Here is a 16477-nt window from a genome sequence, read left to right as displayed (position 1 = left end):
TTTTTACTTACGCTTAAGTGTAGCAGGAAGTTGCTGTTCTGTCCACTACCATGCGTCAAGCAGCCTGCCATTTTGTGAGGGTCACATTTGGATAACAAAACACCAGAAAATGTGTTTTAGAAGCAGGGTTTTCTAAAAAAAAAAAAAAAAAAAATAGTGCCACGAGAGTGTTACAATTAATAAAAGAAACTTTGGTTAATTACTGTATGTTTATATGAATTTAAGTCTAATATCATTGAAACAAGGCTGTATACGTTTATGACATTTGCAGCTTCACTGCTCCAGGTTCAACATCCATAGTTCAAAATGCCATAAATAAATCACTAACAATCATTCATGAAATTAACACCTGTAATGTATTTGCAGACTAAACACATCAGTCAGAATGTACAGTAATGGTCACAAACAACATTTTTATTCAACAAAAAGTCTGCCATCTTGATTGGACGAAATGGCAGCTCAGTGGAATCTAACATGGATTTTCTAAAGTGTAGAGATGTAACAATATTCGATATGCAAGTATTACATTAGCTCTCACAAAGAATTCCGGTCAATTGATATTTTCCTATTATAACAAACTCGTGTCAATGTAACAAACAAGAACCATTAAGTAGAAAAATGTGCTGCCGGTTCATTGATAGTTAACTTTGAGTCCAACATATACAATATTATTAAACAACTATCTTAATTTATGCAGAAAATCTCATATGATTAAACATCTTCAGTGCATAAAAAACATGTTGTTTGATATGTTAACAGACCAAAGGGGGAGTTTTCCGGTTTACATCTCAGGAACAAAACAAAATCTGTTTTTTCAGTATTTGACCTGCTGATTGTGTAATAAATGGCCAATTTAGCAACTTTACAGTTAACCGGTGCATCTCTACATTAAATACCACACATCACATAAAAATGTCATACTCCTATAAACACCGACAGAGTTACCTGGAGGTCAGTCCACTCCATCTGTGATTTAATAAAACATTCCCATGGTATTAATGGACTGATGTTTGCCTTCACTCAGTAACAACCTCCACACTAAAGAGTGTTGCAGTCAGCTCAACCTGGTGCTGCCTAGTCCTGGTGCTGATAGGAAAAGGTTTGGATTTTGGTTAACTTAAGCTCTTCTAGCTAAAACATTACAATTTTTTCCACTAAAGTGTTTACATTTTAAATAAAATGTGCAAGTGACATATTCCTTGTTTGATTAGACAAAATAAAGCTGATTTGTTGACATTCAAAATGTGAACTGCTCACGACTTAAAACTTAATAAGCAATAAATTGTGTTCTAAACAGTAATTCTGGTCCCAAGAATTTTTCTGTGAAACGTAACTCCAAATTATTCATGGAAAATTCAAGTGTTAGCCTAATTTTTTTTACAGAAAAAATCTAAAATTTGAGGAAAAAAGCAGCTTGGGAAGCTGAAATACGAAGACGCAATGCTAATTGATTCGCCTCTGGTTTGTGTCTGCAACCAATCCAGGAGTGGCATTCATTTTTCTTGTCACTGATTGTTAGCATCTGTAGTGCCAAAATGGTTTCTACTGCACATATAGATGCATATTAATGTGTATTTGGTGTTTGAAGTATTAAAATAAGCAGTTATGAGCATTTTTTGAGGAGGCCTCAAGTTTTCATGGATTTCAGCCACTTGCAGGCAGTTATGGTTCCTAACCCCTGTGAAAACAGACACATTAAGCTTGACAGCTAAATATTTACCTTCAAACTAAAATATTTAGCTTTGAATTAAGTATTTAGCTTGCCAATTACATATCAGGTTTTAAACTAAATATTTAGCTCCAAAATAAATATGTAACTTGAAACTCAACAATTAATTAGCAAGCTAAATGTTTAGCTTTAAGCTAGATTTGTAGTTAGCATGCTAAGTATTTAGTTTGAAACTAGATATTACGCTAGAAAGCTACATATTTACCATGCTAATTAAATATTTAGTGTCAAACTGAATATATTATGTGATGCTAAATATATAGCTTGCTAGTTACATATTGAGCTCTTAGCTCAACATTTAATTTGATGTTAAATATTTAGCTTGTTAAATATTTAGTTTGAGACTAGATATTTAGCTAAGAAGCTACATATGTACTAATCCTAACCCTAAATATTTATCTTACTAATTAAATATTTAAATTAAATATCTAGTTTTCTAATCATATATCTAGCTTCAAACTGCATATTTAGTTTGGAACTAAATATTTTGTTTGCTAACAAAATTCTTAGTTTGTAATCTAATTTTTTAGTTTTTCTAATAACATATTTAATTTTAAGCTAATATTTATAAATGTGTGATTAACATGTTGAAAACATGTTAAAAAATTAACCTCTATTTTTTTCATTTATGACAGACTAAATAACCCAAATTATTGCTGTTCATTTTTGACAGTGTAACTTTACAAACAAGACCAAGCAGCCATATTAAATTCAAACTTATTGGCCGTCTGGTGTCACTGAAAGATAATGTTGTATTATGAATCTAATTTAAAAAAACAAACAGCTCAAACAAATGCCAGGCTGCAGATGATGGGGGAAGCAGATTTACACTGAAGTTGCTGGAAGAAGCAATAACAACAAAAACCAAAAGTCCTGATTGTTTCTTTTCTTCACAGCTCTGGAGGCATGATGTTGCAGCTAGATGACGTTTTCATCGCCTCCTTTCTTCCTCTTGCTTCGCGCTCGAAGCAGCAGAAAGACACAGATGATGAGGAGGGCGATGAAGAGGAAGAGAAGCATTCCCCACGCTCCGACGGTGAGAGTCTTCCTCACCCCGGCGCTTTCTGCAGGCAGCAAATTGCTCAGGACCAGCATGTAGCCCAGAGCCCAGCCCACCAACGTGTCGCCCACCTGCAGAAAAAAAACAACCAAACTGATGACTGAGGATCACCAGACCTCAGTTATTTATTAAAAAGCCGGTTTTTTAAAATTGTTTTTTACCGTATTCTGAAAGGAAATGTCAGGGAACGTCGCGTTGTCAAAGCCGTATCCTCTCAGCAGCAGAGCTTTGAGGAGCACAGAGGAAGCGCAGTAATTCCCCAGACGATGCGGCTCTTCTTCCACAGATGCCATCTGCAGCTAAACAGAAGTTTAAATGTTCAGTTTCAACACTAAATATTTAGTTTGGAAGGAGTTTGAAGCTAAATGTAGCTTGTTAACTAAATTCAAAATAACTAGCTTCAAACTAAATATTGTTTATTCTCCAAATATTTAGTTTGAAGCTAAATATTTAGCCTGCTAATTAAATATGAAGTTTACTAGCTATATATCCAGCTTCAAACTAAATATTTAGTTTAAGGTAGCAAGGTAGCTTGATATTTAGGTAGATGATATTTGTCATCTAAATATTTAGTTTTAGTAATTAAAAAACTAAATATTGAAGAATATTTCGTTTTAAATATTTTTAATATTTAAATATATTTAATATTTTTACACAATAAAATAGTTTTTATAGTGTTTTAATTCACAATAAAAATACTAAATGTTTTTTAATTGCCTGATTTTAAATGTTCAGGAGAATCATTTTGTGACTGGCAATTAGTTGTTAAAAAATACTGAATATCATAAAACAAATATGATAATAAAAACATTTATAGGATTCATTTTGAATTTTCTTTTTCTCATCTGTGCTCCAACTTTCTAAGGCCCCCACAGCGCCCTCTGGTGGCCACCACTTGGAAAAACACAAGAAAGATGCTTTTCATGTTCTTTTGCTTTATATATGAATTATTGTTATTTTCATCTCTAAATACCCACATTTCCACTTAACTTTATATTTTGGTCCATCTGATGATGTCATTTTTGTTAAATGATTGATCATTTGATCAGTTACTCAGTCAGTACTTGAGTCGACTTTTTACCAAATACTTTTTTACTCTTACTTGAGTATAATTCCTCTGCTGACCTCTATGTGACATTAATGTGTTGTATAGTCGGATTAAATTGTTTACCTGGCTGTAGTTCATGCTGCACACCTTCTTGGTGGCGTCGTCCAGCTGCAGCGGCGTACTGACCTTGACCCCTGTGACCTTCTGCAGGGACGAGTGTATGAAGTAAAAAGCAGAAAACGCCTGGAGATGAACAAAAAAAGAGAAAAAGAGAGTTTAGATGCAGAAACTGGTTAAATCAAAGCACAGACAATACGACTGTCCCATGTTTTCCTGTTCGCCTCGGGGCTGAACAGTCTTACAGCTGAATTTTCCCTCATCTTGTTTTGACGTGTCCATAATTTATGCGCCTCGGTGCATTTTTAATCTGCAGCTTCAGGGCTAATAGCATCTTATTCCGCAGAGGGATATGTGCTGCTTAATTTTCCTGCAAGGGAAAGCAAGTTTCTAGTGCTTTGCTTGTTGCCTAGCAACCGATCTCTAATGAAACACAGTGGATTTAAAGAGGTAATTACAAAATAATCAAAGGAAAACACACAAAGAAAAGTGATAATAGATCATCTGCAATCAATAATATCTATCAGAAATCAGCTGGTTTTGGTTGGATTGGGGTTAAAATCAGTTTCAGAGCCTAAAACTGAATGTTTTCCACACATTGGGGTTTAAACCAGTGGTGTCCAAAGTGTGGCTCGGGGGCCATTTGTAGCCCTGGGGATAATTTTGTGTGCCCCAACAAAACTGATATATTTTTAACCTGAAAATGTTAATTACAACACAAAGTTCATTTATCAGTGCTTTTTATATTTCATATAAATCATGTGACTTTTTTATATATAGCTAAACTTAAAATAAACTTAAAATCCTAATGAATATTTCACATAAAGTAATTTTTAATATCCAAAATAAACAAAAAAACAGAAACAACAAATAAATCAAATTATGAAATTTCTGTAAAAAAAGGAATGTCTATAAAGAAATGAGACCAAAGCACCAGACTGAAGACTTTTGTCATCCAGGTTTTGGTAAAAAGAGAGAGAGAAAAGAAAAAAACGATAAATCACGTGTTTGTTTTAATTTATAATGTGATTAATTGATTATTTGCTCACTGTTAAAGGCCTGGTCAAAATTACTATTTATTTGTTATTATTTTAGGATCATCTGAGTGGGAATTAACTTTTTATGCTCAATTGGTCAGAAAAATATCAGCCAATATAAGCAAAAAATAGGTTATACATTCAGTTTCAAGCATCCAGCATCCCGATGTGAGTGAAACATCTGACACAGAATACATTTTCTTAAACTAAAGGTATAGTTTTAAAAACTGCTTTTAATTTGTTTCACAAATCTTTACTCCTTCAGACTTTCTCACCATGAAGCTGCCGGTGACTTTCGGTTGGAAGACTTTGTTGAACGAACATCGTGAGAAGGGACAACCGTCGTAGGAGAAGAGTTTGGACACGTTGCCCAAGCAGTTCTCATAATGTCCGCTGCCGCGTAGCGTCAAGTTGCTCTGAGGGTTGTAGGTTTCGGGTTTGAACTGCACGGTGCACGGCGAGTCGAAGATATTTTCCATTTTCAGCAGCCCGGTGAAGTTTGCAGGATAGCAGGGATGATTGACCTCCTGAGCGTAACCCTGAGACTGAAACACACAAACAAGGCAGCCATATTGAATTAGAGTCAGTAAATTACAAAAGCTGCCAACTATAACATGTCAAATGTTGAAATTTCAGACTGAAATGTAAGATTACAAAAGGTGAATACATGAATAACATGAATGAAAGGTAGATAATAAGATTCTGTTGAAGTTCCACACATTGTCCAGCAGAGGGTGCTAGAAATATTCATGTAAAAATATAATTTTTTAAATAATACAATAATTTAATAATATTAAATAATAGATGGTTGTGTCCAAGTGTGTTTCTGAGTAAAGAATTGCTGAATTATATGAAGTAAAAATAAAAGCAGAGGGGAAAAAATCTGCAGCTGATGATTATTTTATTAATTGATTATTCCGATGATTAATCTGATTAATCAGATAAAAAAATTGACAATTTTTTTTATTTAACCACTTAAGTCTTTTCTATGCAATATTAGAAAAACATTAAGCAATGCAAATAAACAAACATTTAAATTAATTTTTTTAAAATAAGAAAATAAACATTTTATCGCTTAAGATACAATAACAGAATTTCTGTTGTGAAGCTAAATCTATTCCTAAGAGGAGTTTGTGCTAAAACATATTTACAGAAAAAGGTTCTTAAAGGCAAAATGTCTGTATATTTTCTTTTTACATCTTTGGCTTAATGACATTAAAAGACCATTTTTTGAGTCCTTTTCTCCAGTTAATGATTAATCGATTAATAAATTAATGCTTCAATTGTTGACTGTGTTTTATGACTTTTATTTTTGTGTTTTTATGATGTAAAGCACTTTGAACTGATTTGCTGCTGGAATGTGCTGTACAAAAAACTTAATTAGTTGATTATTTCAATAATCAATTCAGCCCTAGTTGTACTTAATTATCATTTTCTGTTTAGGAAGATATAAACTTTAAATCTTATTCTAAAACAATTATAAAAAGTTCAGATTTTCACCATTTTGTTTAATTAGGGGCCACACAAGCTTATCTGAAGGGCCACAAACGGCCCCCGGGCCACATGTTGGACATCCTTGCTTTAAACCACAATATGGACCGAATGATTGCTGAACCACAAGGAAACTTTCAGGTTCGTAAACTTTATTTTTGTCCCTCTACTGATTGGTCACAACGGTGCGACCTCAGACCAGCTTCAGTCTCATTATTGAGAAATTATTGAGCAGAAACTTCGTCTTGCCTTCACGATTTGAGCCAGCAGTCTCTTTAGGAGCTGATTCTGGCCGTAGCACAGGAAGCTGTGCGTGTACAGCGAGTAATCTTGGCCGTAGAGACGCAGCTCCTCCCCGTTTCTTTTGTCCTCCACCTTCTCCTGAGTAACGAACGTGATCTGCGTCGACGCGCCGCCGAAGTCCAGCGCTCCCACCGTCGCTCTGCCGGAGCTCAACCAGCGGCCGACAAACCCGTACTGCACAAACACAACCCGCGTTCAAACACTGACATCCCAACATTTACAAGGTACAAACACAGATAAACAAAAAAAAGACTATTTTAAAAACATGACATTATTTCCTGTTGTATTAATAATGTCTTGTTATGGTATTCCACAGCAAAATGTGATGTTTTTACACCATAAAGGCATCACTGCACTGCAAAAACACAAAATCTTACTAAGTATTTTTTGTCTAATTTATAGTGCAAATAAAACTAATTTAAAAGTAACTTTTCAGCAAGAGATGGGAGCTTGTTTTGAGTCAACTAGTTCCACTATTAGATTGTTTCACTTAAAATATGGGAAAAAAATGTCTTGTAATAAGTTAAATAATCTGACAGTGTAACTTATAATTTTTCATCAATATTAAGGGATTATTGACTTAGAAAAAGCTACTATTTCTCACTGAAAAGCTACTTGTAAGTTGGTTTTGTCTTATTTCAAGTGAAATGAAATATTTGAAACTAGAAACTAGAGACAGAAACACTTGGTAAGATTTGATGTTTTTGCAGTGTGGTCTGAGAACAAAACATTAATTTAAAAATTAAACATCTTAACTTCAGTAAATTTAACGTATAAAATATAAGATAGTCAATAAGTAATTTACGCATCAGAAATAACAAAAATAATAAACATTTTGAAACAATCCAAACAAATAAGGTAAAATAACTTCCTGCTCAAATTAAACAAAAAGTTTTCTGGCATTTAGCAAATAGAAATAACTTTAGTGATGCTAATGAACCTAAAACAATAAACTTTAAGTCTGATTTAACTTCACAATTGAATCTCTCTTTTTATAAAGTGTATGAAAATATCTGGGTTCAACTGTAAATAATATTTTCCAAGTTTGGGATTTTAATCAAAAGTTATATTACAAAACTGTAATATAAAGTCAAACTGAAATTCAAGCATTTTCAATTATTTCACTCGTATTTTCTCCTCTGAGATAAAATGTGTGAGTGCGTCGGCACCTTGATGAAGTTCCCCTGCAGGTAGTTGACGGTGACCCAGCCGTAGGCGCCCTCCTGCTGGCCGCTCAGGATCACCGCTTCTCTGTAGCTGAAAGGAAACGACTGGATCTCGCCGGCCACTTCGGCCAGAATCTGATCCGACTGCTGTGGGCTGGACATGCTGAAAACAACAACAACTAATGTTAACAAGTGTTTACCGCCCTTCACAGTTCATAAAAAGCAACAAGAACTGCACTGCAAACACACAAAATCTTACCAAGAATCTGGTTTTCTGAAAAAGTTTTTTTCTCAAATTCAGATTTTTTTCCAGAATTTTTATTATTTTCTCAGAATTAATTATATTTCCTAGAATTTGGACTTTTTTTTTCTAAAAATTGATTTCCCCCCCCCCCAAAGTTTTTACTTCTTTCTCAGAATTGATTTTTCCCCAAAAATTGAAATTTTTTCTTTATAACTGACCTTTTTTTTTATAGGATTTTGTCATTTTATTTCTGATTTTTTTCTCAGAACGGACTTTTCTCCTGAGAATGTTAAACGTTTTTCTCCGACTTGATTTTATTTCACAGAATTTTTTCTCAAAATTTTGACTTTTCTCAAAAAAAAAATTTCATCCAGAATTTTGACCTTTTTTGCTCAGAATTTTGACATTTAATATTAAAAGATTAAAGTAAGAATAAATTTGGTAAATTCTGAGAAAAAAGTCAACGTTTTTTTCCATTGGAGCTCCTAATTTTCTTCCTTTCAGAACTGCTTTAATTTAATTGATAAATATTATTTAAGCATACGATGGTTATTTCACGCGTCTCTTTGGGCCACATAAAAGTGTACGGCGGGCCGGATTTGGCCCCCGGACCTTGAGTTTGACACATGTGCTGTAAACAAAACATAAAGCTCAAAGGCGTAACGAGCTAAAACCCACAGTGACTCACTTCAACAGCCTCATGCCGGCCGTGGCTCCCAGGTACACAGGTGTGTTGGAGTGTTTCTCCTTGGGAATCTCCTCAACGGCCTGGTTCAGACACGCCCGCAGGCTTCGGCCCGCCGCTCCGACCTGGCCGGCGTAGCTAGAAATCCCCCCACCTTAGTGAGGGTTGGGCAGAGAATCATAAAAAAACAGCTGATTAGATCTCTGTGGTGCGTCACTTATGAAACTCTGTGTCAGGTTATGTGACGGCTGTTTTATTACGTCACCGGTAGGATTTGTTTACACCAGTAAGGCTAGAAATGCGGGTTCCTACATCTACCTGCACAGGCGGCCATTTTCAGAGCAAAATAAAGCTAGCAATTATTTTAGTAATTATTCTGTTGATTAATCAAATAATCAGATAAAAAATTGGGGACTCTGCAAATTTAAGTTTATTTTATACAATATTACAAATACATTAAAAGATGCAAATAAGCAATTAAATTTCTCTCTTCAGGTAGAAAATAAACGTTATATAACCTAAAACATTATATCAACTGTAGTAAAAGATGGCTAAATAAAAATATGCAAAATGTGACAGTTTTAAAATCTGATTAATCGTCAGAATAATCGACGATTAATCATTTAAATTAGTGGGTTTAACGTCATGTGAATTTGATAACATAAAGTGCATAATTGGGCATTAAAGACTGAAAGTATTGACCTCTTGTGATAGTTTTTCTTCCCAACCTGTAGCATTTGTAGCCAGAATCGTTGTGGCAGTTGGATGAGTTTCCCTGTAGACTAGGATTAAACCCGACTGGTATTTGACATGCAAAGCGCTGGTTTTAGTGGCGACGACGCCGATTCTTACCGTCCGCAGTGCATTTGCTGTGCTGGGTGACCACGCCGGTGCCATTTTGTTTATCTGCAGGCCACTTATAGATAAACAAAGAAGTGTGGGAAGAACCGGCATCCAGGACAATCCCATACTGAAGAAGAAAAACAGAACAAGAAGGCAGATATAACTACCTATAAACCTCGGATGAAGTGAACTCTGGTGCATATGTGAACTCTGGTGGATATGTGAACTCTGGTGCATATGTGAACTCGGAAACCGCTCCAACAGCAGGAAACAAACTACAGCGCAGGGCATTCTGGGTAAATACAACCGAAACAAAACCCCTACCGAGAGCTAGCAAGAGAATTAGCTTGATTTATTTCACAAAATACAAATCCTGTAACCGCTAAAATCTGACTGTACTCCATTTTTGTTTACGTTTCATGAAGAAGGAAGTTGCGAAAAGTGTCTTCTTCAGAGGTTTTTGTGTCGCTTCCTGTAGCGGTACTTCGTCCAGCGCCCCTACAGGCGGGGAGAGGAACAGCTTTTTCAGTCTGGATCGTTTAACAGTGCAGTGTGGAAGTGTGAAAGTGAACTTCAGCAGCTGAAAATGTAACAAATGTTGCAATTTTGGTCCCCAATAGAGCGGAATCTGCCAGACTATCAAACTCCACTTAATTTGTGAATGCGTAATCAAATTCTGATACAAACCAAAAAATGAAAAAATAAACTAACCTAACCTAAAAAACTGAGCTATATAGGCTAAATCTAAAAGCCCCAAAGGATTTTTAAAAGTTTCCTAGAGAAAAACAGTTCTTAAAGTTGAAAGTTACATGTTTTCTCAAGATGATTATGGTATTTCTCAGCCTGATTTAATAAAAACACATTAATACAACAAGATAAGACTTACACAACCAAAATATTCTTCTTTTTCACACATATACAGTAATTCCACATGCAGAATATAAAACACCAGGACATTCATGGGTAAATATGCGCCTGCAAATATAAACCTAAAATTAGTACAAGTGTATCTGCATGCTTACTTACTGCCATGTTCTTCCTTCAAATGTTTTGTCATTTCTGTTGTGCAGTGAGCTGTAGCAACCTACTTACTGGAAACACAATGAGCTTCCACGCTCTGCTTTGTCCTTTCACTTATTAGGAAAAAAGTTGTTTCTCTCCCTGGAAGCTGTAAGAAAATCATTTCTTTGTGTTTGTGTGAGCCAGTTTGACTAATGAAGCAGCTTTAATAAACCTTAAAAAGAAAACCAACGGATATCAGTCTGGCTGCATAACTAAGGTAGAACAATGTGGTAGAAACTTGAGCCAAACTGTGAAGAAATCCTGATCTGAATACCAAAACAACACTGCAAAAGAGTTTCTATCTTTTGCTAATTCAGTCAGTTCATCATCATCATCTTGGTTTCACTCGTTAATCACTTTTCTCTCTGGTGAAGTTCTGATAATTATCTGCGTTTTAACTGAGCCATCTGCTGTTTATCAGTGTTTTCACAGAAATGCCAGTCATAACATTTTTATTTCAGCATTGCCTGGAGAGTGGGATTATGCTTCACTTGTATTTGACATGCAAAGCGCTGGTTTGCATGTCATTTTGTTTTCTTTAGCTGTTGTTCCTGTTAATGTAAAAGCTAGTATTAGCCATGCAGCACAGAAAGTTAGCATTATCACTGAATAACAGCAAGCTACAACAGGAAGTTAGTTTTTACACTGGAGTACAGCTAGCTGCTACAATTAAGATTTTAACTCACACAGCTAACAAAAAGTCAATATTAGCACTGAAGCATTAGCTTGCTACTTTGTGTAGTAGCTAATTACTACATGAATAAGCTAGCTCTTATTACTACAAGAAGTACTGAAGCATTGTAAACTACTTCTGAAAATTAGCTTTAGCAATAAAAGCAATAGTTTTTGCACAGGAAGTTAGCATTACCACTAATAATGCTAGCAAGAAGTTTGTGTTATGACTGGAGTACAGCTTGCTGTTACAGGAAGTGAGTATTACTACTGAATTTAACTAATACAGAATTTCAGCATTAACATTAAAAACACAAGTAACCGATATAAAAAGTTAGCATTAGCATTATGCTACCGCTAGCTGTTGTATGTAGAACCACAGCACAGTAAGCTAATATAGAAAGTTAGCATCAGTAAGGAGGGACAGCAGAAAGTTTGTTTTAGCACTGCAGTACAGCTTGCTTATACAGGAGCAAGAAGTTAACACTAAAGCACACGCCACTTTAAAGCAGCAATCAAGCTACAGGAAGTTAGCGTCAGCACCACAGAACAGCTGGTGATACATAAATATCTTCCCCTTCTCAATCTACTTTTTTGTGGCCACAAAAAAATGTTGTGATTATCCCTGTAGCTTCTACAACACACTTTTTCCATCCACTAAACTTTCCTTTAATTTGCTACAGTGCCAGCAGTCTTCCCTGTGACAGCAGTCTTCAATGCAGAATAAGACATTTCTGCATTGAAAATCCTCCTTTTTTTGGTTTTTATTTCCCATCAACATAAAGTTTCATTATTTTTAAGCTAAATTATGGAAATTGAATGTTTGAAATGTTAATATTTTCTCTTTTTCACCTGAATTTGTGAGATGAAAGTCATAATCAGAGGCAATAGCAGTATTTCAACATGTATATAGTCAAGTAAAAGTAAAAAGTACAGTGTAGTAAAGTATTTATTTCCAAAATGTAAGTGAGTAAATGTACCTAGTTACTCCTCGGCTCTGGTTCTGTTACAGGAGGTGGAGGTGAAACTCGGCTGCAGTTCTTATCGTTCCTAACAAGCCGTTTCTTGTCTTTGTGATGTAAAAACGCCTCCAGGTGAAACGATTTCTGAGGCAGGAATCAAACTCCCACTTTACCGTTTCTAAAGAATATTAACATGATTAATTTACAGAGTATCAACCCTGATCCGTTTACTCAGAGCTTAATTTCCTTACAATTGCGTCATACCAGCAGTCACTGTAAAACCTAACTTAAAAAATGTTGCTTCAAAATTTTAGTGTTCAATAAATTAAATGATTAAGTAATATTAAGCTAGTTTAATAAATCTGAGCTTAATTTTTTAGTATAAACACCAAAGTTTTCTGAAACTACTTGTATGAAAAGTTGAACTGATTGACAGTACAATTGCACAATTTGACATTTTGAAAATAAATTTGCTTAAAGGAAATACAACACTTTAAAAGTTGGTCAAAAGTTTTGCCACTGCCTTGAGGTGTTTAAATTGGTTTATTTTACAAAACTGCAATGGAAATTTTTTTTTCACATCATGAGTCACATGATCAACAACCTGTTACTCCTGGTGTAAACTACGAAGAAGACGACAACAGGAAGTAGTTGGAGGATTTGGCTTTTAATGAACAAACTTATTCATGTGTGATTTTAATTGTTTCTTATTTAATGAAAGCAAAATTGTGTGTGTTTTTTTTTACATTAACGCACGTTTGTAATGGAAAAGCAGCCAACGAGTTTAGCTTTTTGCCTTAAAGCTGCAGTATAAAACTTTTATTAAAAAAATAAAGTTCACAAATATGTTGACAGATGAATAATCTGTGTCAAAACTGAGCTCTTCTGCCTCCTCCTAGTGCTAATTGCAGCTAACATAGCATGTTGTTAATGGTAAGGCCAGTTAGCATAGCCACTGATGACAACAGATAATGGTTTTGTAAAGGTTAGTTGTTTCCCCAACATTAGTATGTTTAGCAAGGAGTACATGAGTTTGATTGGCAGCACGAAGCCCCGCCCTCTGGCTCTGACTAGTTGTTTTTGGTCTGGCTCAGGGAGAAGGTGGAGGAGATCAATGTTTTCACAGATAATGTGTCTCATAACACATTTCTAAAAAAATATATATATATATTTTATAAAAGTTGCAAACTATTTTTGTGACAAATAAAAAAGTAGTTTAATTAGTTAAATTCACTTCATTTATCTCATTAAAGTCAACTTTGTAATTCATTTTACACCCAAAAACCCTCTGGATTTAATTCAGAAAAACCTTGACCAGAGTTCACTTAAATTCACTCATGTTTTTCAATTAAAAACAACGTGCCGGTTTTACAGTGCGAACCCTACCATGAACCCCGGCGCGTCCTGGACGTCCTGGGAGGGAATGGTGAGCAGCAGGATGCCGACCAGTCCGAACAGCAGCAGCGCGATGGGAGCGATGGGAAACCGAGCCATGAAGTGAAAGTGAGACTTTCTGCTTCTGGAAATACGAGCCTTCACTCAGCAACAAGTGGAAGAAGAAGAGGAGCTGTTCCTCTTCCTCTTTCTGACCGCTCCTCTTCACCTGCTGGCTTCCTGCCCGGCAGCTGACATTTTAAAGTCTGACTCAGATGAACGTTCAAAGTCCGGAGCCGTTTCACACCAGCAGGAAGCAGAACCACGGATACGGAGCCAGTCGTTCAGCAATGCCTTTATTCTGCCGGAGCTGCTTTACATTCAGCGGCGGCAGCGGGGAGGGAGGAGCCACGGTGCCACACCGGCTCCTGCTGCCACACAGGATCAGATCAGCTGCAATTACTGTATGTTAAAGAAAACTCAGAACTGGGTGGTTTGCTAAGAGTGTTAGGGAAACTAGATGGGGAAAAAAGAGGAGGGGGAAATTTCTGTCACAAAAATCTGAAATTTAAAAAAAAAAAATTCAAAAGTTGAAAACTTAGACTTTTAGTAATTTTCATTGTTTCAAAAGTTGAACTTTTTTTTTTTTTTTTTTTACTTTTGAAACAGAAAATTCTCATTTTTCTTCAGTTCTTGGAGAGAATTTACAACTTTTCAAACTCTGAAAGTTTCAAGTCTTTTCTTTCACCAGAAAATGAGATTTTCAGATTTTCCCCCAAAAACAGAAAAAAAAGTTTAATCTCTGAAATGAGTTTGAAAAATTGCAATTTGCTAAAAAAATTTTTTTACTGAAAATCTTTATAAAGTCAAAATTTTTCTGCAAATTTTCGAGTTTGAAATGTTTAACGTTTTCTTGAACAAATATCTAATTTTGACATTACAGTTTTTTCTGGCAGAAATTTAATTTTTTTTAATCTATAATGGCCCCAATACAGTCATACAAAAATCATAATTGTGACATTATTTTATATATATATATCAATGTCTCTGTGATTTAATATTTTATTTCTTTAAATTATAAACAGTAAATCATAGGAACGTTAAACTTCAGCTCATCAAACAGATGTATAAAAAGTGAATCCGTTTCCTGCTCAGATCTGAATCTCCACATTAAATCAGGGAACAGTTCCCAGAACAGTTCCCAGAACAAAACATTGTTTACAGCAGCAGCAGCAGCAGCAGCGTGAACCGGTTTTGGGGTTATGCGGTCTTCAGACGTGTTGATACATTTCCATATTTCCACACTTGAATTTTTTTGATGCAGAAATATAGAAACACCTCAGAGGAAATAATCCCAGTGATTTATTCCTTTCAGACAACAGAAACCTATATTGTTTGTTGTCCTCTGTGTTGACTGGCTGCTGCTGCAGCAGCAGGTCAGTCATTAAACGCCTCACGTCTGGAAACGACAGCAGAGCTTCACAGGTTTCCTTTGGCTTTTATCTCAGCAGGAACCGTTCGCTAAACGTCCCAGGAAAAGGTCAAAGGTTGAACTCTGGTCTGAGCTGCAGCGATCTGAGCTTAAAGCATCACAATGAGGAGAAAACTGAAGGATCTGACAGAGGTAAGGAAACTGACCGACTCTTAGCTGCCGGAGGTGGTTGAGCAACAGCAGGTGAAACTAATTACTGTAAACATGATGCAGCTGGGTGGGAACCTCAACAGAGCGGGACACTTGAAGGATGTCACGCAACCAAAAAGTCATGATTTATGGAAGCTTCATGGGCTCAAAAGTCTAAAAATCACAAGTATTAAAACTCAGAAGTGTCCAAGTTTCTTCTAGAATTTTTTTTTTAGATTATTCACAAATTTTCTGAGTTTTATCTTGCAAATATTTGACTTTTCAGACTGAGTAAATGTAATGAAATTTCCAATTTTTTTCTAGAAAATGTCTGAGATAAATATGAACATTTTTGACTTTTTCTTCACAAATATTTGATTCTTAAACTAAAAAAATTCCAAGCTTGTCTTAGAAAATTTTTAAGATTAATCTCAAAATTTCTGAATATTTTCTATCCAATTTTTAATTTTTCAAACTGAGAAATTCTCGAGTTTTTTTTATAGAAAATTTCAAGAATAATGTCAAATTTTCTCTTTTTTAAAGAAAATCTCTGGGACTAATCTCAAAATTTTGGAGTTTTTCTGGCAGTCATCAGAAATGGTCGAGTTTCTTTTTTCTCTTAAAAAGTTCTGTCATGAGTCTCAAAATTTGAAGTATTTTCTCAAATATTCAACTTTTGGATCACATAAATGTCCTGTTTTTTTTTTAAAGAAAATTTCTAAGATTAATTTCAAAATGTCATTTTTTTCTATTAAATTTGTTACTTAAACTCAGTAATTTCCAAGTTTTTTTCTAGAAAATGTCTAAAATTCGTCTCAAAATTTCAGTTTTTCCCAGCAAAACTCAGAAATTGTCTTTTTTTTTCTTCTTGAAAACTTCTGAGATGAATCTCAAAGTTTGACGTTTTTTCTTGTAAATTTTCAAACCCGTGTCACATTAATTTGTGTTTTTTTCAAGACAATTTCTGAAACGAACCTCAAAATTTAAAGTAGTGTTTTGTTTCCATCCGTCATGTCTAAAATTCTGTCACACAGAAATAATGACATCAGCTTTTTCTTGGTTT

At 35.0% G+C, this 16477-nt stretch overlaps 1 protein-coding gene across 1 annotated transcript; it reads right to left on the bottom strand.

Annotated features, from left to right (window-relative positions):
* Positions 1-337: 337 nt before the first annotated feature.
* On the bottom strand, positions 338-14331 carry entpd2b (ectonucleoside triphosphate diphosphohydrolase 2b). Its single transcript, XM_081613512.1, has 9 exons — positions 13806-14331; positions 9733-9850; positions 8884-9034; positions 7955-8114; positions 6732-6959; positions 5267-5536; positions 3961-4080; positions 2951-3088; positions 338-2860 (listed from the first exon to the last, which is right to left on the bottom strand). The coding sequence occupies exons 1-9, from the start codon at positions 13911-13913 to the stop codon at positions 2648-2650; spliced, it is 1506 nt and encodes a 501-aa protein (XP_081469638.1). The 5' UTR covers positions 13914-14331; the 3' UTR covers positions 338-2647.
* Between the last annotated feature and the right edge of the window lie 2146 nt (positions 14332-16477).

Source organism: Poecilia reticulata, chromosome 12 (genome assembly GCF_904066995.2).
Source record: "Poecilia reticulata chromosome 12, P_reticulata-male-v2, whole genome shotgun sequence".
NCBI classification, from domain to species: Eukaryota; Metazoa; Chordata; class Actinopteri; order Cyprinodontiformes; family Poeciliidae; genus Poecilia; species Poecilia reticulata.
The sequence above is the reverse complement of the archived record's forward strand: the minus strand, read 5'-3'. Positions and strand labels throughout refer to the sequence as shown.

Coding starts and splice junctions, on each gene's coding strand:
- entpd2b (XM_081613512.1), bottom strand. CDS start 13,913: ATGGCTCGGTTTCCCATCGCTCCCATCGCGCTGCTGCTGTTCGGACTG. Junction 6,960..7,954: donor TGCAGGGGAACTTCATCAAG/GTGCCGACGCAC, acceptor GTGTTTGTGCAG/TACGGGTTTGTCGGCCGCTG. Junction 2,861..2,950: donor ACATTTCCTTTCAGAATACG/GTAAAAAACAAT, acceptor TTTTTTCTGCAG/GTGGGCGACACGTTGGTGGG.